Source organism: Lycium ferocissimum, chromosome 5 (genome assembly GCF_029784015.1).
Source record: "Lycium ferocissimum isolate CSIRO_LF1 chromosome 5, AGI_CSIRO_Lferr_CH_V1, whole genome shotgun sequence".
NCBI classification, from domain to species: domain Eukaryota; kingdom Viridiplantae; phylum Streptophyta; class Magnoliopsida; order Solanales; family Solanaceae; genus Lycium; species Lycium ferocissimum.
In genome coordinates this window covers 73,135,810-73,159,246 of record NC_081346.1, presented here as the reverse complement: position 1 = coordinate 73,159,246, position 23,437 = coordinate 73,135,810, and the positions used below count along the sequence as shown (strand labels likewise).

At 33.3% G+C, this 23,437-nt stretch overlaps 3 protein-coding genes across 7 annotated transcripts; 2 read left to right on the top strand and 1 right to left on the bottom strand.

The window, feature by feature from the left end:
- The first annotated feature begins 4,526 nt into the window (after positions 1–4,526).
- On the top strand, positions 4,527–8,384 carry LOC132057383 (uncharacterized). 2 transcript variants are annotated; one of them, XM_059449973.1, is made up of 7 exons: positions 4,527–4,612; positions 4,839–4,906; positions 5,012–5,152; positions 5,549–5,590; positions 6,887–7,026; positions 7,690–7,791; positions 7,881–8,384. In XM_059449973.1, the coding sequence occupies exons 1-7, from the start codon at positions 4,536–4,538 to the stop codon at positions 8,007–8,009; spliced, it is 699 nt and encodes a 232-aa protein (XP_059305956.1). In that variant the 5' UTR covers positions 4,527–4,535; the 3' UTR covers positions 8,010–8,384. The 2 variants fall into 2 exon arrangements, with proteins under 2 accessions (XP_059305956.1, XP_059305957.1); XM_059449974.1 differs by lacking the exon at positions 5,549–5,590.
- Positions 8,385–9,666: 1,282 nt separating this feature from the next.
- Positions 9,667–13,283, top strand: LOC132057382 (uncharacterized). Of its 4 annotated transcripts, none has more exons than XM_059449972.1 (7): positions 9,667–9,797; positions 10,643–10,710; positions 10,814–10,954; positions 11,358–11,399; positions 11,534–11,673; positions 12,650–12,751; positions 12,845–13,283. In XM_059449972.1, the coding sequence occupies exons 1-7, from the start codon at positions 9,721–9,723 to the stop codon at positions 12,971–12,973; spliced, it is 699 nt and encodes a 232-aa protein (XP_059305955.1). In that variant the 5' UTR covers positions 9,667–9,720; the 3' UTR covers positions 12,974–13,283. The 4 variants fall into 4 exon arrangements, with proteins under 4 accessions (XP_059305955.1, XP_059305953.1, XP_059305952.1 ...); XM_059449970.1 differs by having other exon boundaries at positions 10,796–10,954; XM_059449969.1 differs by having other exon boundaries at positions 9,687–9,797; positions 10,628–10,710; positions 10,796–10,954.
- A 994-nt stretch (positions 13,284–14,277) lies between these two features.
- Positions 14,278–20,899, bottom strand: LOC132057378 (threonine dehydratase-like). The gene is made up of 9 exons (XM_059449960.1): positions 20,373–20,899; positions 19,410–19,589; positions 18,416–18,563; positions 17,326–17,651; positions 16,221–16,469; positions 15,474–15,547; positions 15,246–15,363; positions 15,006–15,140; positions 14,278–14,435 (listed from the first exon to the last, which is right to left on the bottom strand). The coding sequence occupies exons 1-9, from the start codon at positions 20,805–20,807 to the stop codon at positions 14,295–14,297; spliced, it is 1,806 nt and encodes a 601-aa protein (XP_059305943.1). The 5' UTR covers positions 20,808–20,899; the 3' UTR covers positions 14,278–14,294.
- Between the last annotated feature and the right edge of the window lie 2,538 nt (positions 20,900–23,437).

Genomic DNA, 23,437 nt, shown 5'->3' with positions numbered 1-23,437 from the left:
TCTCTTTCAGTTTTGTCTATTTCTGTGAGTTTATTTAGGAGATATGGCCAAGTGTTTTAATAACAGTTCAACATAATTTGCAAATTGGCGTGAAGGGCTAAATTGTTCCTCACGTGACCTGTTTCCTCTTGTAACTTCACATTGGTTTATCCGATCCAACCAAAGAAAGCTATAAATAACAGAAGTTGAGTGGGGAAGAAAAACTGCAATTTTCTCTGTTTTTTATTTTTTTTATTTTTTATAATGTTCGAGTTCGGGGGAGAAATTGGAGAGGGAAGCCAACGAACACAATCAGGAACCATGGCAACAAGTGCTAATATTTTTTTAAGAGAAAGAAAGAGAAAGATAATCAAAACAAAATAGACGAGGACTATAGACCAAAACCTTAACAAAGAAAATACAATTTGAGGAAGGATAACGTAACTTCGATTCTCTATACATGAAAGATGCTCAAAAGATATATAAAAAGCTAGAGCTATCAAATAAATTAGACAAGCACGTATATGTCCAATATATTTGACCAATATCATCCCTCTTGTTTTAGCTTAACTTTCATCTCATCCTTATAATATTTTACTTAATTGAAAACATCCCTTAAGTTCTTCATATTTGACCAAAAACGTCCCTCCATTAACTTTTCCGTCTATTTCTGACGGTGCCTTCTTATGTCACATGGTTGATCTTTTTTCATTTTATAAAATATCCTCAAGCTCATCAAGAACAAAATACCTTGGCGAAGTCATTAACCCAGCAACAGGGGACCTTCTTCACGGGACATTTTGATCATATACCGTCTCAAAATCTGACATGAGATCAATTTTAGCCTTTATTCTTCAACTTTTTTTGCTTCTTGCCAAATAGAGCTTCAATTTCTTTGGGCGAAATGCCAATAGAAAAATTATCATTGTTGACACCTATGTTGATAGATTAGTGTTTAGCATAGGAAGAGAAGAAAAGTGGAGATAAAAAGTGAAAAAGAACACATAAGTTATTCCAATGAGTTGTGATGGTCGTCAACTTCGGCCCCTATCTCGGAATGTTTTGACTCCGGCGCCGGTTTTAAAGAACAGAAAAAGAGAGTACAAATACGTTGTAAACCAAAGAGGCTACCTAAGCTGATCCATAGCTATAATTAGTGAAGCAATAAGTAGCACATGTCATAGATAGCATCATGAAATGAACCTTTCAAGAGGTGAAACAAACTGATTTTTACATTTCATCGATTTGTTAAATTGTTGGTTTGTAGCAAAGAAGCAAAGAGAAGGTACATATCATCTGATGCGAGTCTGCTACGTAGGGGTGTACAAAGTAACCGACAAACCGCACCAAATCGATAAATTGAGTCAAATCGAGAAAAAAATGTTAATGGTTTGGTTTGACTCGGTTTGGTGTTGGAAAAAAAAAACATAATTGGTTTGGTTTGGTTTTAACTAAAAAAATTAAATCAAGCTAAAATATGGCGACGTTAATATGTATTATTTTTAAAACATTTTATACATAAAAATATTTGTTTGTAAAGTAATTTATAAATATTTTTTAAATTTTTTCGTAATTTTTTATCTATTATCATGTATTATTGATTTGAGCTTAGAATTTTGAATGTTAATAAGTTTTATATCCATGGATGTCGTAACTCAAATAAAGTCCAAACCAAAATCAACTCAACACTAATCCTAACAAAATAAATTCAATTTATCACTAGGAATGATAATGTTGGATATACATTATTCTTTAGCTTTGCATAATTGATTCTGAGTAAAAATACATAACTTAAGTTTTTTCTTTGTCATGTAAGTAATACTTATTTTAGCATGACTTAGTATTTTTAGATTATGGTCATTTTTTTTTATGGCTTGTTAATTAATAATATTTATTTTAACCGATTATATATTAGCTTTTGTTGAATATTTTAATACAATGTCATCACTTTTCTCACATTTTGTGTTATTTTCTTAAGAAACACTTTAATTATATAATTGTATCTTACTAGGACTAAAGAAATATTTGAAGTAAAAGTTATATGTTTTGTATCAAGACTATTTCGAAAAAAACCTGTTTCCAAAAACCGAAAAACCAAACAACCCAAAAAACCCAAGAAAATCGAACAATGAGAAAAGGACCGATTGAAAAACCCAAATTTTATTGGTTTGGTTTGGTGTATAAATTTTAAAACCGACGCGATTGGTTTGGTTTGGTGTTTAAAAAATCCGACCAATTGATCCATGTACACCCCTGCTACCTATGAGCACGGAGGTGGATTCAGGATTTTAAGACGGCGGGGCACCATTATCTTAACATAAACATCGTCAAATTTTTTAATGACGACTAAGGAATAATATCGTGTCTGATTGGTCACTAATAGGGTAGCAGTTGTCAAAATACAAGTATATAAGTCAAATATGTGTAATAAATAAAATTTAATACAGTATAGCAAATGAAAGAGATAGCTCAGTGGCTAAGATTGTACGATATGTGATGACTGTGCGAGGTTCGAATGCATAAGCTTATTTAACGCTTATTGTTTTCCTAAAAATAGGCTCAAAAAATAATTAAAAGTGACGTTCGGGTTCGATCTTGGTGACATGTAAAAATGTGATTTGCAACCAATGTGCCCCGAAGACACTTTCGTTTGTTAGAATGCACAATTAAATATATACTAATTTCTCAAGGTATATACACATATATATACATAATTTTTTTTCGAAGAGCACTCCCACTCTTCCATGTGGGTCCGCCTCTGTGTAATGAGCATCAGCATAACCCCCACCTTGCACATCTCTCTCATGAGCTAGCTTCACAGATGGGGACTAGTGGTATGGATTAGATACTTGGATCAATCTATGAGGTTTTAGAGAAAAAATGTTCTGATGTTGCTGATTTAATGTGGTTCCCTGTATGATTCTGTTTCCAAAAGAGGTTAGATTTTAAAAAATTAAAAAGAAGACGATGAATTGCACGTGAGAAAGAAGGCACCGTTAGAAAAGGATTAAAAAACTAACGGAGGGATGTTTTTGACCAAATTTGGGTAACTTAAGGGATGATATCGGTTAAGTGTGATATTATAAGGATGTAATAGGGATGATATTGATAATGATTAGTAAATTTTTTATTAAATTCTCCTTTAGATTTCTTTTCCTCAATACCTGCGAGTCCCCAAATGTAAAAAGACCGATGACTCATTTCATCCCGTGCACTTATCCCCATTACGAGAATTAAACGATGACTCATTTTGACTCTAAACTAAAATTCCTCACAATTCGCACCAATACTGGAATTGAGAGTTCTATTACACCTAGGGCCAACTTCAATATCGTCGAGTGACATTTATTTGATGTTCATAGACCATCGCTTAACCACTGAATTGAACGGACCACCAGCAGCCTTCTTTTTTCTTTGGATAAAGTCCATTAGGCATTTTTGGTGCCTAGGGCTAATTTTATTTATTTTCTAACTGAAAAGCAAACCACAAAGGAAAAAATACAAATAAGGAGGTGGCTTTACCTTCTAATCACTTGAAATGAAGAAAAACCTCTACTACTAGCAAGCATGTAAAAAATATGACCACCAGCAACCTTCTACCCTCAGCAATGGTTTTTTTTGTTTTTTTTGTTTTTTTTGTTTTGTGGGTATTCTCAAACTTCAGTTGAGTGCTTCAATAAGCAAGGTTCGCAATGTTTATTTTTATTTTTGAATTTTATGAAATCAAGTCCCTTGTAGTTAGAGATGAATTTAAGATTTTTAGAATGTGTGCACTACTAAAGAAAGGAGAGAAAAAAATGCATCAAGTGGCAATTGATCATCACTCCTCTTGGTAAAATATGTACATAAAATATTTAGTTTTGCGGAAAGACTATGAATTCTCATGCCCCAAATTTTACACACAAATTCGTCCCTGCTCGTACTCTTCTGTCTATTCAATCAAACAACAAGGGTCATTCAATAATTTTTAACTGAGTTTAAGTTATATATATAGGATAAAATATTAATTATATTACCAGGTCATCAAAGGATATTTGTTAAAATGCCTCCTCAAGAAATTTATAATCTTGAATCTACCTATTAATGTAGATCAATTTTATCTAATAGTATAAAAAAACTTATACACTCTTAATACACCAACTTAAACTCTAATTCAAATTGTCCATTCTTTTTCATTCTTTCTTGCATTCCTGATTAGACTTCCATTCATATAAAAGAAATATAAATTTAATTACCAAAATTTATAAATTTGATCTAATATACGTATTTTCTTCACCATTGGGACTAAACATTGCTGATTAAGCAACACTAGCCAATCATATAAGTTGATAAAAATATATATATGAATACCAGTTTTAGCAAACGGAAAAGGGCTAAATATACCCTTATACTATTGAAAAAGGGTCAAATGGTATAAGTTAAGAGTATAAGTCACCAAAATATATAACGCCGATTTACAGCCTTTTAATAGTACAAGGGTATATTTGGTCCTTTACCGTTTAGCAAAAGAAGTCACAGATATATACCTAGCCGCCGACAACCTTTTTTCTCGTAGCATGGAAATAGAATATGGTGATACCTTGTATAAAGCTAAACACAACATCTTTCAAACTTTGTCAGACTTCATGAATAGGTTTTATTCACAACTCTAACTACCTGCTTTTTCTTCTTTTGTGTCTGGCTTTATTTCAATTTAATTTACAAGCAAATAATTCGAGTTTGTTAATCAAGAAATGGCCAATTGGAAATATCTGTAATAAAAAACAGATTTTTCTTAAAGTGAAGCCATAGCTTTTTTTTTTTTTTTTTCGTTTTGAGTAATCAAGCTATTACTTAGGTTGATTCACTCTGTATTTCAGGATTACAAAATTTGATGAATTAGCAGAAGTGGGAAGTAGATTACTAGTTGGTTTTCAACAAGGACTCGGTGAGTGTTGTATAGCATCCATTTGAATGAATTTACTCCAAGAATAATATAAATGCTCTGTAATACTCTTTATTGAACCTAACTAGTTTGCGTTGCTTTTGTCAGAGTATCTGCGGCGCCAACCAATTGAAAAGAATTCTGAACTGGTCGAGCGCATTATTAGAGATAATGAAACCGAGAGACTTTCCTCCTACATTGAAGCTGGATGTCTGAATGCTCATGATTCTGTACAAAATATGTCCAAGTGTATGTTTTAACAAATCTGGAATCTTTACCTCTTTCTCTCTTGTTTTTTGCATTGATACATATTGCATACTTGCTACTTATGTGGAATATGTCATATTGTCATTTCTTTCTCGCTGCCAGAGTTTAGTTTGTATAATTCTGTTTCGCTTATTTCTTTTCCATATAGTAGACTATTATCTTGTTTCAAAAATTTTGACGTATCTATAAATTAACAAGAATGACCACAAATCGGTCTGTGTGATTTTGATTTTTGTTGTTGTTGTTGTTGTCTTCATATCATTGTCTTGTATGCATATTGACCAGTTGAATTTCTCCTTTTCATTTCCAATCTTTTTTCTTTAGAACTTATTTGGTGTTATTTCGCTTCATAACTTGGATTCTGCTTCTGCACAGAAGTACATACATGCCACCTTGGACTTCAGGATCACTTAAACAAAGGTATTGTCTGTCCTGAATTAATATTTTTCTATTCATCTTCACATTGTTACTCTACCTGGACTAGCAAGAAATTTTACTATCAGAGTGTATCCCATGCTATGCTAAGGTTAGGGAGCTAACAAAATCCAAAAAGTAGTATTTACAGGGGTGAGATAGTTCCAGCTAAAACCGCTAACTAAGCATCTAACTTTGAGGGAGTAGGCTAAAAATAATTGAAATGTTGAGATAAAACCGTGGAAAACACGAGGAGAAAATATTGATCAAGAGGAGAATTAAGGAGATTGCGGTTCCTTTTATATCCAAGGATGTGGCTTAGTGGTTGAGAACCATGACGAATTTCTCCGTTGATTTTGGTCAAATCCTAGCGGACCCACAAAAACGTGTAAGTGATTTTCTAACTAAGCATCTAATTGAGGGAGTAGGTCAAGTTGAGAGCCTTTGGTGAGAACCATGAGGCTCTTGTTCAAATCAGCGGAGATAGAAGTGATTTTCTTCCTATTTGTCCAAGCCTTGGTGGATAGAGTTACCTGGTAATTGTGCTGGTGGGAGGTAGCAGGTACCCCGCGAAATTAGTCGAGGTGCACGTAAGCTAGCCTAGACAACACGATTATTTAAAAAAAGAAGCAGTTGTGGTTCCTTTCTGACCAGATACACCTAAAGATAATTGCCGGGACATAGCTAGTTTAGGGTATGTTTGCATTTATGGCTTTATCTTGCTAAATCTTCAACTGAGAATTTTCATGGGATTAATTTATCCCTATTGTTGGATAGGTGGAAAGTCTGAATTGTATTAAGCTAACTAGCAAAGAAGTGATTGGAAAGACTCCTCATCCAACTAATTCTGCACCAAGTTAATTATAGATGCGATGTTGATGCACAGTTAACAAGAAAATTAAAGTGAGATCCACAATCCGTGTATGGCTGATAGAAGTATGTTAAGTGGCGCCTTATTTTTCAGCACCACATACTACACACACTGGTTCGCGTTAAGATTAACTGATAGGAGGGAAATCCTATTTCAACTTATGAAATCAAATTAAATCTCTTGATTTGGAGCACATATGGTGCTATGTATGTTTGATTTTACAGAACGTTGTGCAAGATTGTGAACACAGACACATTACTTGTATAAGCAAGATGTGCGAGCTTATTTAGTGCTACTGTTGGTTTGTTAACTTGGCAGTTACCCTGCATAAAATATTCTCCTTTACAGTTTTTATGTTAAGTAAACAGTTACATGATTTTACCAATTGGATTTGAAGTTTTAAATTATAAAGTGCTGATGTTTAATTGCAGCAAAGTGTGTAGTTGATGAACTTGCATGTCTTCTAAAGGATGCGGAAGCTATAGTGCAATCGATAAACTGTAGTTTGGCTCAAAGGGGGGAACTAAATGTGGACAATGGTACAGATTCATTGGAAACCTCTCATGATGGAGTAAGATCCTTTTTTCTTTTGAACTCATAATGTTCACTCAAACTTTCGATTTTAATTAGTTCATATATGTTTATTTCTTAGGGTAAATTACGCTAAACATCCCTATAATTTCACTCAGTTTTAGATACACTCCCTGAATTTCTAAATCGAACACTTAGCACCCCTGTATTATGAAAATTCTACACACTTAATTTTCTAGCTTACGTCTTAATTTTCTAGCTTATGTATTAACCAAAGTTCATTTGGCTTCGAAAATCCTACACACTCCAACACATTCACAAGTTCTTAACAAAGGTTCATTTTGCTTCGGATTGCTAAAAAATCATAGTAAATGGCCATTTCTGTTGCTAAACTGTTGAAATGATTCTGAATCCTAAATTTTAAGTCTCAAGCTGGTTGATGGTCAGCTATTTTAATAGTTAAGTTCCAGTTGGAAACGGTTATTATGTGATTATAATCTAGATTTGAGTTCCAGAATAGTCCACTCATAGTGTTCACTCAAATTTCCAATTTTTAATTAATAGAAATACAGACATGGCTCATTCCTGTGTGCTTAATTGAAAAAAATTATCTAAATTAATCATGATCTTTAGCTGACCTTGAGCCTATATGTGTTTTATGACTGTTTATGTTAACTGATTTTTTAATAATATGCCCATGTAGACAGAAGCGCAAGCTATTGATCCTCTGAAACATGAGGTCATCGATACTGCAACACTAATGGCAATAGTGTACTCCATGGTAAAAAGTGACTACACAATGCAGGTAACAATCTTTTTCCGTCCAAGATATTCTTTATAGTCAGGTTAGAATTAGCTAAGCGTGTAACATTTAATCCTTTTTGCCTGTAACAGGAAAAGATTGTTTCTTCCCTTAACCTCACTTCACCTTCTGGAGAATTGGAGAGCTACTCCAGCATGTGGTCTTTGCGCCCTTACATAGACGATGAAATCATGCATAAAGCCTGGAAACTTGTCCGCTAATTCGTTTTCTTCCTGTTTCTTATTGGTGAAAGATCATCAAATATCTTTATTTATATCAGAAAAAAGCTTTATTATAGCTTTCTTTCTGGAAATTTGTTTGAAGCCGTAGCAAGATGCAGTTTGGAGATACAAAAAAGGGACTGAAGAACGGATAAAGTACTGAAAATCATATGAGTTCGTGGGGTGAAGAAGGTTATGATGTTGTAGATTATTAGTTATTGGTTCAAGTAATATGAATCTGCTATGACACTGAATCAAGTGGATGTACGCATTTACTTCTTTCTTTCGGGATTTACATAGTGATTTTTTCGCTTTTACTTTCAAACACCTTCTGCTAATTAGAGTCGTTCTTTCATAAATGATCACACAGAGTCAGACTCAATAGAATTTCATCCATTTTATTTTCGTACCGAATGCGGGACAAAAGTGGGGAAAAAGAAGAAAGAAACAACAAGAACCGTTCCATCAATTAAATCCTTGCATAAACGAAAATACTGCATGTATATCCTTGAGCGTAATATTTCTTACACCATCAAGTCATAAAAGAATATTTACTCGTAAGTCTTCTTATTTGTAATCTTGAATCTACCTATTACCGTAGATTAATTTTATTTGATAGTATAAAAATTAAAAACACTCTTAATTCCCCAACTTAAACTCTAATTCAAATTTCTCCCAATTCTCATAATTCTTGCATAGCCTATTTCAAAATCATAGCCCCGCAAATTTCCCATCTAGCCATTCACAACAACATTTTATATGTTGCATCTCTCAACGAAATCACTGCCTTCGATTTAAAAACCTATGAATTAATCGACAAATTAAATTCATCTTTTGGCCTAGTAAAATCAATTGCCTTTACCAAAACAAAAATCCTCATAGCCCATCAAGATTGCAAAATTAGGATTTGGCAACTCAAACCCACAACAGAAAAACATCATTTCCACCCAAATTCTCTTAAAATAGCATCCAATGACTCTGGCAAAATGTTGAGCTTTGAGCAACGAAGAAGTAAAGATGGCGGTGGTGGGTGGAAGAGGGAGAGATGACAAGGTGGAGATAGAAAGAAAGGTTTAGATATTTTTTTCTAAGAAAAAGGGATATGATAAACGTGGAGGATGGTTGGAGAATAGTCAAGGGTTTATATATATATATATATAAAAGCTAAATTTTTAAGAAATAAATGATGATACGGCGTCAATTATCTATATGGATATGATGTGTCAAAATCCCTCTTGGTCATCGTTCTTAATTTTATGTCTTAGTTTTTTATAACTTTCATTACAAATTAGTCTTCCAAATTGTCTATCCTTTTCTTTTCTTCATGTCATCTTGGGCATCAATTATCAATATGGAGTGTGCAACACAACATCGAGATGACAAAAATGAAACCCTCGTAAGTACAAACATTGGGATGACAAAAATAGACAAGGACCTCCCAGAATATTCAGCCTTTCTTTATAGACTTTCATTCAAATAAAAGAATTATAAATTTTTAATTACCAAAAAATACAAATTTTATATTAATACATAGGTGTACTCCTCTTCTGCGTTACAAAAAAAAAAAAGGTATACTCTTCTGCAGTCTACAACTGTTAAAAGACATAGCAAAAACTGAACACTAAAAATCACCTATAGATACCCTAGCAGCCGACAACCTTTGACAGAATCTCTTGCCACTTGTTCAGTTCTTTACTTTTTTCCTCCTACAATGGAAATAGAAGATGGTGGTTCCTTGTATGAACCTGAACACAAGATTTCTCACACTTTCTCAGAGTTCATGATTAGGTATTACATCTTTATTATTCCCCTTTTCTATTAATTGTTTGACTTGTTCAATTAAAATTACAGATTAACAGCACAAAAAAATTAAAAATTAAAAATAATTGGGACTATATGATTTTCTCTCTTTTTTATTATTCACAAAGTTCTCTTTTTTCCTTACATTTTGTACTTTATTTCAATTTAAGTTACCACCTGATATGAGTTGGTTTATTTCATTAGACAACCTTTTAAAAAATAAATAGAGTTTGTTTATAATTTTTTTTTAGCTAAATGGGAATTTCTGTTAAAAAAAAAAATTAGATTTTTCTGGAGAATTTTCTTAAAGTGAAGCCATACTTTTTACCCTTTTGAGTACTTAGATTGACCAGTTGGAATTGTGGTTAAAAACTAATTTCTTGCATTTTTTTTTTTTTTTTGGGGGGTGATTGGTCAGACATTGTTTGAAAGTTTTTTTAGATTTTCATCTCAAGTTTAAGCAGATATTGAGAAATCACAGTGTTGACATGTAGGATTTGTGCTACTTGATGAAAAAAAAAAAAAGATACAAACTTTGAAAATGATTACTCCCTCCGTCCCAAAAGTAGTTGCATGTTTTCCTTTCGAAAGTCAATTTGACTAATCTTTGGAGCTAAGTTTGTTTAGATTAATTCCATATTTTAAATTATAAGTTGGATATTAAAAAACTATACGAGAAGTACTATAAATTGCACTTCTTCTCACATCAATATGGTAGAAAAGTACATCTTGAAATGTTTGTCAAATATCATGTAGTTTGACTCTCGAGAAGCGAAACGTGACTAGTTCTTTGGGACAGTGGGAGTACTTAAGTTTAGTTCTCTGTATTTCAGGGTTACAAAGTTTGATGAATTAGCGGAAGTGGGAAGTAGATTACTAGTTGGTTTTCAACAAGGACTCGGTAAGCGTTGTATAGCATCCATTTGAATGAATCTGCTCCAAGAATATAATTAATGTTTTATATGCTCTTTTGTGAATATAGCTAGTTTGCCTGCTTTTGTCAGAGTATCTGCGGCGCCAACCGATTGAAAAGAATTCTGAATTGGTCGAGCGCATTATTAGAGACAATGAAACTGAGAGGCTTTCCTCCTACATAGAAGCTGGATGTCTGAATGCTCATGATTCTGTACAAAATATGTCCAAGTGTAAGTGTTTCACAAGTTTGGAATCTTTACCTCTTTCTCTCTTGGTTTTACGACAATTGAGATTTTGGCTTTGATACATATTGTATGCATGCTACTTATGTATGTCATATGGTCATTTCTTTCTCGCTGCCACAGTTTAGTTTGGATAATTCTGTTTTGCATATATCTTTTCCATATAGTAGACTATTGAAATATCTTGTTTCAGATTTTTTGATATGTCTATATATAAACAAGAGGGATGACAAATTGTCTTTGTGATTTGATTTTTGTTGTTGTTGTCTTCATATCATGATCCTAAGTACATCTAATGCAGTTCGAATTTCTCCCTTTTGTTTCCAATCTTTTTCTTTAGAATTTTTGTGGTGTTATTCGCTTTATAACTTGGGTTCCTTCTGCACAGAAGTACATACATGCCACCTTGGTCTTCAAGATCACGTAAACAAAGGTATTCCCTGCGCCCTGAATTAATAATTTTTCTATATCATCTTTACATGATTGGTCTAGCTGCACTATAAACAGTTATGCGATTTTCCAATTGGATTTGGAGTTTGGTTGTAAAATGCTGATATTTAATTGCAGCAAAGTGTGTAGTTGATGAACTTGCATGTCTTTTAAAGGATGCGGAAGCTGTAGTGCAATCGATAAATTGTTGTTTGGCTCAAAAGGGGGAACTAAATGTTGGCAATGGTAAAGATTTGTTGGAAACCTCTCATGATGAAGTAAGTTCCTTTTTTCTTTAATTTTTTAGCCACTTACATGCTTGAGCTTTTAATAAGTATCACCCATGCATTATTAGCTAACTCTTCATCTAGAACTGAGCCACTATTTATGCTGTTGAAAATTGCTGCAAGTGGAGACTGTTTCTCTATGAAATGGTTGTTAGAAAGGTGGGATTACACATCAATAATTATGTTATTCTGGAATGAACTTGAGAAAATAGAAAGCAAGAATTAATATTGGATAAAACGGAGGCAAAAACGCAAGGCGATTTCTTCTTATTTGTCCAATCCTTGGTGGACAGAGTTACCCAATACCTGTGCTGGTCGCAGGTGGTAGGTATCCGGTATAATTAGTCGAGGTGCGCAAGCTGACACAGACATTATATTTATCAAAAAAAAAAAAAAAAAAAAAAGAACTTATGTTGGAAATCCAGATAAATCCTTCAATTCATTTTTTTTTGGGGGGAAGCCAAAAAAACAAAAAAAACTACAGTCAAGTTTATGCTTGGTCATATTATGTAGTTATGAGGTTAACACTAGTAGGTCTGCTATCCTTATGAATTTTATAAGCTCTTAACCAAATGTGACTTTCTATCGGATTTGCTAAAATATCACAGTAAATGGCATTTGTGGTGCTACACCGCTGAAAAGATTCTGACTCCTAAATTTAAAGTTTCAAGCTAGTTTGTTGGAAAGCTATTCAAACAGTTAAGTTCCAGGTGGAAAGGGTTACTTTATGTGATTATTATCTGGATTTTGAGTCCCGGAATAGAATAGTCTACTTGTAATGTTCACTCAAAAATTCCAATTTTAATTAATATAGACATTCCTATGTTCTTATTTCTTAAAAGAAAAAATTATCAAAATCAGAAAAAATTATCTAAATCAATCGTGATCATTAGGCTGACCTTGAGCCTATATATGTTTCCCTTTTGACTGTTTATGTTAACTGATTTCTGATAATATGCCAATGTAGGAAGAAGCATCGTCTGTTGATTCTCTGAAACATGTAGTCATTGATACTGCAACACTGATGGCAATAGTGCACTCCATGGTAAAAAGTGACTACACAATGCAGGTAATTATAATCTTTTTCCGTCCAATATATTCTTTATTATCGGTTTAGAATTAGCCAAGCTCGTAACGTTTAATTCTTTTTTGCCTGTAACAGGAAAAAATTGTTTCTTCCCTTAACCTCACTTCACCTTCCGGAGAATTGGATAGCTATTCCAGCATGTGGTCGTTGCGCCCTTACATAGACGATGAAATCATGCATAAAGCTTGGAAACTTGTCCGCTAACTCGTTCTATAGCAGAAAAGGCTCTACTATATAGCTTTCTTTCTGGAAATTTGCTTGAAGCCGTAGCAAAATGCAGTTGGGGGATAGAAAAAAGGACAGACATAAGGAAGTACCGGAAATTATAGGAGTTTGGGGGCTGAAGAAGGTTATGATATTGAAGGTTATTAATTATTGGTTCAAGTATATGATTGTGTTATAGCAGTGAATCAAGTGGATATACAGATTTACTTCTTTCTTTTCGGAATTTAGGCAATGATTTTTTTGCTTTCGCTTTCAAACACCTGCTGATAACTAGAGTCATTCTTTGATATGTGATGACTATGAGTCAGATTCAATAGAGTTTGATCAATCCTACTTTTTGTCATTAAGGTGGAGAATGGAGAATTGAACCAAGAATTCTCTTTCTTCAGTCGAATCACTGTTTATTAATGTATGAGTGGAATATTCTAAGCTTCCTTGTATATGAAATGTTTGTTGCCCTAAGTTTTTAAAGCAATTTTGGGTTGTCTCTCTCAGCAACTTATCAAGAACATATCTATTGACAAGAGAACTAATTCAAGCATAATTCAACTTGTTCTTATTTTTATTTTTGGTTCACTCTCTGATGAATATTCAATTTCAATGTTAATGCCTTAGGCAGGGATTGCCAACTTAAAGACTTAATGAAGCACTAGTCATCCTTCAATCCTTTTCTTTTTTTCATTTAACACTGTAATTTGTAAGTATAACAAAAGTTTTCATTACATTCTTCTCATGTTATCATATAATTGTAAGCTCCGTATTGTGATGAGTAAAAAACATGATGCTTAATGATGAATAAGGCTAAATTCTAGCTGAGAAAAGAAGTGGAGAAAAGAATAAATTAGAGAAATAAATGAATGTTGAGGTGAAATTCACAAATTAGACATTTTTCAATTTTCGTAATTGAAAAATAATCACTATCAAGAAATTTCAAATTTCATCGATGAAAATTTCATGATTTTAAAATCCATTACAGTATAATCACCAGCAAGTGCCATTTCTACCAGCAATTCAACACAAGTCCAGTTCAACTTATAATAGTTTAGAAAAGTAGTTGACAGTAACAAATTGTTTCTTAATGGAACTGAATGGCCATTACATAAGACATGTAGTACTATTCATACAAGATCAAGATTACTCCCTAATTAACTTACCACAAGTTAATTCATAAATTATTAAGAAAAGGCCCTTACACCACGATTATTTAAAATACCAGTAGAAAAGTAGGATTTGCAATAATTGCAAGTTTATTGCTCTACCAGAAGTAGCCAATATTCTACTTAAAACACCAATTTTCTTTTCACTCGATTATAAGTTTGGAAGCCTCGTTGAGACTCTCGATTTCATATGAATAGCCAAGTTGGTCAGCTTGATTTTGGAACTCTTTCATCTCACCTTGTGAAACTTGGAATCCCACAAACACACTTGCATCAAGTTCTCCCTGTCATGGAAATAGAAAATAACAAGTTACTTACACTGGCAAAAGATATTATATTCTTACGTTATCTAAACGATAAGAATTTAAATTTTGCGTACTGAACGGCGTAAGAAAATATTCATACAATCAGATTGTTTATAAGGTAATTTCAACTAGTGCCTAGGGGCGACATCCCCTTATAATAGTTAGCAGTACTGAACAAGGGAGTCATTGGTTTGAATATAGAAAACGAGTGGCTTTGGGACGAAAAAAGGGAACTCGCTAGGCCTTTAGAACCCAAGTGATAAATCATCTATGATAAGCAATAATTAGTAACCTAATAAAAATAGTAACAAATATATTAGTAACACAAGTTCAACTACACCAATAATATAAAAAAAAATCTTTACACTATGAGGTATATAACTTAAATCCAAAAGATAATTGTAAGTATTCTGCAAATAACTGTCTATAATAACTAGAACTAATTGCCTGAAAAATAAAACATGCTCAGATAATTAAATTATTTACATTGTAAGTACATATAAATTAAATCCAATTAGAAAATGAAGATTGTGATTAGTAATTAATTACCTGTTCACGGTAATGGAACAAAGTTATATTCCAACGAGGGCTAAAAGCATCTAAGAACTTCCTTAATGCTCCAGGTTTCTCAGGGAATATGAATTGACAAAAAATTTCATTACTAGGATCTGATCTGCCACCCATCTATTAAAAAAAATCCACATAGAAAACAATAATTAATATGATTTTATTCAAAATTAATTAGCCACATGATAACAAAATGAATTAATTAAGGACTAATAATATTACCAAATGCCTTAGATGTTCTTTGACCAAATCATTATTTGAGAGATTAACAGTATTAAATTGTAATGATTTCATCCTCTCCAACACTGCATCAAGATCCGATTTTTTATGAACATCAACACTGCACATTAAGTGAACAAATAAATAAAACTAAAGTATTAGATACAATAATAAAAAAAAATTCTGCTAACAAAGATAAAACAATCTAAAATTGAAAGAAAGTTTAATTACCTGTACAGAACTAGTGCTTGTTTCCTTCCAGAACTATATCTGTACGTGCATTCAGTAATATTCAAAGAGTCCACCTGTAATTCAAGTTAAAAGTGTCAGTTTCTTATACCAAAAAGAAATAAATCATATAGTACTTTAGAGGTGTTAAATGGACGGGTTGAATTAAATTTGAGTGGGTTAAAATGAGTTGAGTCAATTTAGGTTACATATTTTGCCCAAATCAGTCCAACTTTTAAATGAACTGAATTGTACAGATCAAAATAGGCTAAGTTAATAAATGAACGAGTCATTAACCCCCCAAACTTAGACGGATTAGACTTGTCATATTTTCATCGGTCTAATTTTGCCACCCCTATATAATAGTAAGCAAAATGTGTATTCTTGAATATTGTCGCACCCATGTGGTACCCTCCAAAATTCACTACTTTTGGAGTACCGACACCGCGACACGTACCCAACGGCCTTTTTTAAAAATTCGAATTGGACTGAATTGGGTTGACCAAAATGAGATGACTTAATAAAAGAATGGGTCATTAACCAGCCCAAACTTAGACGGATGTCATATTTTCATAGACTAATTCTTCCACCCCTATATAGTAGTAAGCAAAAAAGTTTATTATTAAATACTGATGCACGTGTATCGTATTCTTCAAAAATACACTACTTTTAACGTACCGACACGCACTCAACGACATTTTAAAGAATTCGAACAACATAGATCGATATAATTTGACTAAAGTAACTTACTTGTTCACAGAATTTCTTGAAGCTTCCTGGTTCTTCTGGCATAAAAGTAGCTAACAAAGCTTCTCTCTGTCCACCAATATCTGCTAAATCCACTACTAATTTTAGCTTGCTGAAGTCCATATTGGCTCCACTAGCAATTGCTACAACATTTTCATCTTTAATGTTATAGTATTTGCAGTATGCTTCTGCTCCAGCTATGGCAAGTGCACCTGATGTCTCTAATATGTTCCTTCCTTCTTCATACACATCCTATGTATTGAGACAAAAACAAACAAACAATTAATTACATGTCAAACGCTATAGAACTTAAAACGTTCAAATTTATCTATGTGCCATTTAAAATTGCTCAATTTTGCTTTTTGCTATACTTTTGGTTCTTTCATACCTTTGCCGCTGACAAATCGTTCTGCCCTTACCATTAACAAAACTCTGGATTGAAATGATTGGACTCCACGTTTCCAAAAATTTTGAGAAAAAGTTCAAGTTTTACCCCTAAACTTTTGACTATATGATTTAGAATTATCCTCAAGTTGACTCTATTGGGGGTAAAAAATAAAGGAGGGCAATAATGTTCAGTTTTAAATAGTACAAGGGCGAATTTGATCATTTTTCCTTTTAAAAATAATACATTCATAAGAAAAGGCAGCTAGGATACATAAATTACAACCTATTGTAGCAGATTGCTTTTATTTCACATCTGAAGTAACATTAAGGATTGTGGTGAGATGGATAAGATCGCTCGATCTTTAACTAAACGTCTAGGTTTCAAGTCTTGTGAATGACAAAAATCCAAACAGAGAGCGTTTCCCCATTGATAGGCCTAGCTAAAGTACACTTTTTACAACATGTTATAGCAAACTGCTTTTAATTCACATATAAAGTGCCACGAAGGGCTGTAATAGAATAGATAGAATCCGTCTTACCTTAATCAAAGATATCAGGTTCGAGTCCTAAGAATAGAAAAATTCTAGTAGAAAGTGCTTATCCTCTATTAACCTTTACAAGGCATGATTTCAAATTAATCGAGCGCCGAAGCGCGTTCCAAATAAACATAAAAAACGTCTAAAGTCGTGTGTAAGATAAATTAAAAGATGGTGTGTCTAACCTTTACTGCGGCACTAATAGCATCACGACCCACAAGTACCATTCCATCAATTAAATCCTTGCAGAGTCGAAAAGTCTCTTCACCAACAAGTGCAACAGCTACACCATCTGCAAAATTATCAACTTGTTCCAATTTTATTCTTTCTCCATGGTGCAATGACAATGTCATTGAACTTGCACCAAATGGCTCAACTCCAATAATTTTTGTATTTGGGGCAACTTTTTTGAAATAGGCAGCAACACCAGCTATTAGACCCCCACCACCAACAGGCACAAATACTGCATGTATGTCCTTAAGTTGACGGTTTATCTCTGTTCCAATTGTACCTAAATGCGCATGCAGAATTTTTTCATATGCAGTGTCAGCATTTAAAGAAGTAAATAGATGAAATAATCATAGATTATAGTGATTGATGGCTCTTTAAATCCGCAGAAATTGAACACTTTGGCATGTGACAAATTGAAATTTAGATCAGATTTAATAAGCTTACGACCACTAAATCGATATTATTGATGAAAGGAAATTCAGGTATGTTACTGTGACATTTTTAACGAGTTTTCGTTTCTACAAATATATTTACATTTTACAATAGCAAAAGATTTTGTGGAGCCGTTAGAGGAATGAGCGGAGGGAAGAGGATGCTAAAAAGTAGGGGGATTTTGTGGTTTTAATAGGCATAAATTGAAGTTCAAAATGGACCCGTTAGTGAATAAAAGCAGTGAATAAGAGCATCATTAGCCTACAGTATTAAATTGCGGGCAAAAATAACCATTTTTTTTTTGTTATCTTTTTAATTATCTTAATAATTTTGTTAGCGGAGTAAGAAAATAAAGACAAATACATGTCAGTTTGTTAACGGCGAGGGCAAGATTAACCAAAATTTAAACGAAGGGCAAAACTAGACATATTTGCAAAACACAGAGGCAATTTAGGACTTCTTTTCTTAAAAGTATAATTCTATAGATGTTTTTTCCTCGTTGAAACAGGACAAAAATACTTTATTCTTTTTATTTATATAAAGTAAAATTTTCCGATGAAGCGAAATAATGCAATAATGCTTGGCCTAAGATGGCTGCGCCCCTATTAGTACCTTGGCCTATGATGACATCTGGATGATCGAATGGTGGGATGAATGTGAGACCTTCGTCTTGAGCCAACTTCAATGCATATGATTGAGCTTCATCAAATGTGTCACCCTCAAGTACTACTCTACCACCTAAGTTTTCAACTGCTTCCCTCTGTTCATTTGCGGAAAAAAAAAAAAAAAGCATGGTTTTGTTTGTTAGAAAACAAATAATTTCATAATAAGTTATTCTTTCTGTTCCGGATTATGTGATAATCTCATTTTCTTTTTAGTCTATTTTAAGAAGAATAACGACATTTTTCTAATTATGAAAATTTAATCTAAACTTAAGCCGGAGTGGCAAATGGATGATTTTGCTGGATTTGGATGGATCAAAATGGACTAAATCGACAAATGAGTCATTGTACAACTCTGCCTAAAAGTTAATTGCGCTGAAATGAGCTTGCTCAAGATGGACTAATGTCTAAATATAAATCATATCTCAACTCATCCAACTTTTACCAAGTTTTTATTTCATTGGACATTTTTTTACCTACTCCAATTTGTTTGATTACCAAACAAAACTAATAAAAAAAATTCTACTTCATTATATCTATATATAACATATCCAAAAAAAAGTAAAAAAATTGACAAGATTTCTCATGGGTCAAAAGAGTCTAACTTTTAGATGGACTGAATCTGAATGGGTCAAGATGAACTGAGTTAATGAATAAGAAAGTTGGGCGGGCCATATTAACATGGGATAATCTTGTCACCTGACCCTACGGAATACATAAACTTCTCATTTTCCTTGATGAGAACATTTTATAGTCACCTATTGTCATAACATTTTTAGGACTAATTTCAGGATTTTATAGCCACATAAATATTAGTATAACAAAAGATCACAAGTACTTCCAAAAGTCTTTCATTTGTTTTTAAATTCTTACCCGATCAAATAAAGTCACCTAAATTAAAAGTCTTATATAATTAAAATATTGTAGTACATCTTATTTATTACCTTGATCACAGGGGTGGTAACAGGCATGACAATCTTAGCAGTACATTGAAGTCTCTGAGCACCTAATGCAACTCCTTGTGCGTGATTTCCAGCTGATGCTGTTATAACCCCTCTTTCTAATTGCTCCTTTGTAAGTTTGGTCATCATGTTGTAAGCTCCTCTAAGCTTGAACGAAAACACCTATAAAAATGCCAATACATTAGTAATGCAGTCTTTTAATAACAATATAATGTTGTTTTTTAGGATATTTTTTAACAGCTATAGCTAAATACTATTATAAAGAACATATGATATAATATACATAATAATAATAATATGAAAAATCGATTCTTAAAAAACATTTGACCTCTAATAGTCATGAAATATTGTTATAGGCGATGATTGTTATAGTCTAAAGAAAAGTTTGATTGTGTTAATTAGTCACAGACAATGCAGAAATATTTGCATATTTCCAACTACAAGAACTTCTTCTTTGTTGTTCTTTTTTGTTAGCCAAGCTTGTGAGAAATAAATAAATAAGCATTTTTGAGAAGTAGTAGAAGTTATTTTTGGCTTTTTAGAAAAAGTTGAAACAAATAGTATCTCCCAAAACTAAGTGCTTTTGAACATTTTAGGATAAGATTATCCATATCAAAACTTCATCTTTTCCAAATTAATTACTCCTTGTATCCCAATTTAGCTTTCAAAATCACTTTTCGAAAACATCGGTCAAACTAATACAAATACTTCTCAAATGGTATAGCCAATTATACACGTACAAACTGCTACTTTCTTAAAACTCTTTTGCAAAAGCACTTCTGAAATAGTACTTCTCAAAATAAGCTGATATCGGCAACTTGACCAAATAGGCTCTTTAAGACACCATGCAGATTTAAAACATGTCATAATATTTATGTGGTTATCATAAAATTAAAATGTTAAGTTCAAATTAAATAATTTCTAATTTAGAAAGATTAAACATACGGACTGCATATCCTCTCTTTTGATAAAAAGGTTAAGTCCAAGCCTCTTTGAAAGCTTTGTAGCATGCTGCAACGGGGACTCGATAGCAACATCGTACACTCTCGAAGCCAATATTTCAAGCAAGTACTGGACCAATTCTTCACTATCGCCACCCGTTGGATTATTCTCTATCAATTTTCCAGCCTCGATGTCCTGCAAGGATGCAGGAGCACTCACCACCGGTGCTGAAGAGTCAGCTAGAGAAATTAATTGTGACATCTTCAACGGCAATGCCGATGGTCTCACCCTTGAGCCACCCATTTTCATGTTACGTCCAGTAGTCGATATTTTAAATGTGTCATTGCGGCCAGCAGGAATTGCCGCGGTTCGACTAATTGTTGTAGATTTGGGGTTGCTGGTAAAATTATGTGTTGGAGCTAGACAAAGAGCTTCCATATTGTTGTACTATAATTGATCGAAATCTTTACTCACTTTGATAGTAGATAGATAAATTTTTATTTTCCTGATGTCACTTGCGATTTAAATTACTCAATAGAAGGGGGTATATATAGGCGTAAAATTAGAAGAAGGGAGTTAAGTGAACTTCATGCACACACTCATGACTCACCTAAAATGTTTGTACATATTGTGGGGTCCAGTCCCCATATTCATGATTTAAGGGAAATGTTTTCTTCCCTTTGACAAAATATGTGAAAACAAAATGCAGCAATTTCATTTGGCAGACACAACTCTTGAAAAAATTGGCATAGGCCAATCAATGCCAAGACTGAATACGGGCAGTCTTCATCCCTCTAAATAGGGAGCCCTTGATCAGTTTACAAACACACCAATCTCAGACAAATACATCTGAGTATTTAGAGAGCGAAGTGGGGTATATCATAAACTGTGTAGAAAATAGTTTGTGAAGAAAAATAGAGTGTGAACGATATTATAGTGAGGTGGGAAAACCAAAAGAATGTTATTTCTTTTGAGTATGTAGTGGTCTTTGGAGTTTTTATACTCGTGACTATACAGTGTAAAATTCCTTACTATAGTGATATCAGTTGCTCCTCTTGGCCTGTGATTTTTCCCTTATTCAGAAGGGTTTCGACGTAAAATCTTGGTGTCATTATTTCTTTTTTTTATTTTGTTGGTTTAACCATAACTTAGTGTTCTTCATTTCTCACTAATACCGTAAATATTATTTTTGCGGGTCTATTTTATTCCAAACACATATAACATGTGCATTTTATCATAGAGTATAAAAATTCAAATTAATTAACACGTGGTTTTAGTTTCTTGTACCAAGGCCGTGCTAGTGATTGGGGTTGGTGAGATTTCGATGTACTGTATATGATGAGTTGCAGGCCAAATTAAAGATGGACATGTGGAGATTCCTATCCATGAAAATGGATAAGAAACAAGTGTCTATGACAAAAGGAATAGATGTTACATGAAAAATAAAAGTTTATCCAAGTTATATAGTGTATAAGCAAACATGTGTTTTATATTTACTTTATATATCCCTTTTTTAGATCAATAAATCAAATTTTTACGAAAAAGATATATTGACTAAACAATTTTGTTATTAGATAATCCCGATATTATAGATAGTAGTTTGTTTGCAAACCAAATGAACCCTTAGATGACGAGTTGGTCACTGAGGAAGTATTTAAGAGTTAAGGGACATTTTTTTTTTTTTTTTTTTTTGTGACTCCATAAATGTTACTCCGATATATACCCCATTTATTTAGTAATTTAAATCGTAAGTGATACATTTACTATTTCTTCTATCTTTTTCTATAATAACTCTACCTCGTACCCTACTTTTTCTTCGCTTTGCTTGCCACCGTTACCCTGTTTTGAACATTCTAGCAAACGTGTTAGTGTAAAACATCCATGCTTGTTTGTTCCTGCATTCACAGAAAGATTTATTAGTTTCCTATATGGTCGATCGCCTCCCATGCGTATGGACTTCTTCCGCTTGTATCTCGAAGGAAAGGATGCTCATTTTCTTTAAAATCTTTTGTTCTTCCTTTAGGAAAGTTTTATGCGATGATTTGCTTTTGAAGATATATGCATACATATTTTGAAAAGTAATATTTTATAGATGTCCTTTTAATGTCATGACATTAATTACTTAAGCAAGGCCTCCCGTCTTCTTCTTCTTCTTCTTCTTCTTCTTGACTTTGACTCGTGAAAATTTTCGAATCCTTTTCGAAAATTTTGCCCCAATTTATATACGTCTTTGCATCTACTCAAGTCTCGCTATGTCGAAGGAATTTTTGAGACCCTCTAAAAAATTTTGTCCCAGTGTAAGTGTGTACTTGTTACTTCTTGATTTCATCGTGCTTGAGGAATTTTTTGAGATCCTTCTAAAAAGTGCCCGATTTCTTGTGGGACCATTTTTCGCTCACTTGCTAAATTATTTCTAAAGTTTCCTAAGGTTTATTGGATTTTTTTTTAAATGACCGAGCTCGGGAGAGCGCCTACGTATCCCGTTTCGGAAATCAGGTCGAAATGTAGTTCGAGGTAAGCATATTGGAGTTTTCTTTGGGAAGAACCGAACTCAAACGAGCGCGTACGTATCCCAGGTGGGAATCAGGTCGTGACGTAGTTCAACATACATAATTTGGATTTTTAGGTTAAAGCGACCGAGCTTGGAAAAGCGACCGAGCTTGGAAAAGCGCCTACGTATCCCCTTATAAGTATAGGGAATCAGGTCCTTGCGTAGTTCGTACATAATTTTGGATTTGGTTTTCTAAAAGAAATGCAAAATTACACATAGAGGGAATGAAACTAAAGAACAACTAAACTATGGAAACTTTGAATCCTTGCCGTCAATCTTCTTCTTCACACGTAGTATCTTTTGATGGCATATGAATTTATCGCTTTTGGACATTCTTGACCATCCATTTCAGCAAGGACCACGGCTCCTCCTAACAGCACTTTCCGTACCATATAAGGCCCTTGCCAGTTTGGTGCGAACTTCCCTTTGTATTCTTTTTGATTAGGGAATATTCGTTTGAGTACCCGAGCGCGATTTGAAACACTTTCTAATTCTCGCTTTGTTAAAAGCACGCGCC

Coding starts and splice junctions, on each gene's coding strand:
- LOC132057378 (XM_059449960.1), bottom strand. CDS start 20,807: ATGGAAGCTCTTTGTCTAGCTCCAACACATAATTTTACCAGCAACCCC. Junction 16,470..17,325: donor CTATTAGTGCCGCAGTAAAG/GTTAGACACACC, acceptor CTCAATACATAG/GATGTGTATGAAGAAGGAAG. Junction 15,548..16,220: donor TCAAGAAATTCTGTGAACAA/GTAAGTTACTTT, acceptor CTTGAATTACAG/GTGGACTCTTTGAATATTAC.
- LOC132057383 (XM_059449973.1), top strand. CDS start 4,536: ATGGAAATAGAATATGGTGATACCTTGTATAAAGCTAAACACAACATC. Junction 5,591..6,886: donor TCAGGATCACTTAAACAAAG/GTATTGTCTGTC, acceptor GTTTAATTGCAG/CAAAGTGTGTAGTTGATGAA. Junction 7,027..7,689: donor TGGAAACCTCTCATGATGGA/GTAAGATCCTTT, acceptor ATGCCCATGTAG/ACAGAAGCGCAAGCTATTGA.
- LOC132057382 (XM_059449969.1), top strand. CDS start 9,721: ATGGAAATAGAAGATGGTGGTTCCTTGTATGAACCTGAACACAAGATT. Junction 11,400..11,533: donor TCAAGATCACGTAAACAAAG/GTATTCCCTGCG, acceptor ATTTAATTGCAG/CAAAGTGTGTAGTTGATGAA. Junction 11,674..12,649: donor TGGAAACCTCTCATGATGAA/GTAAGTTCCTTT, acceptor ATGCCAATGTAG/GAAGAAGCATCGTCTGTTGA.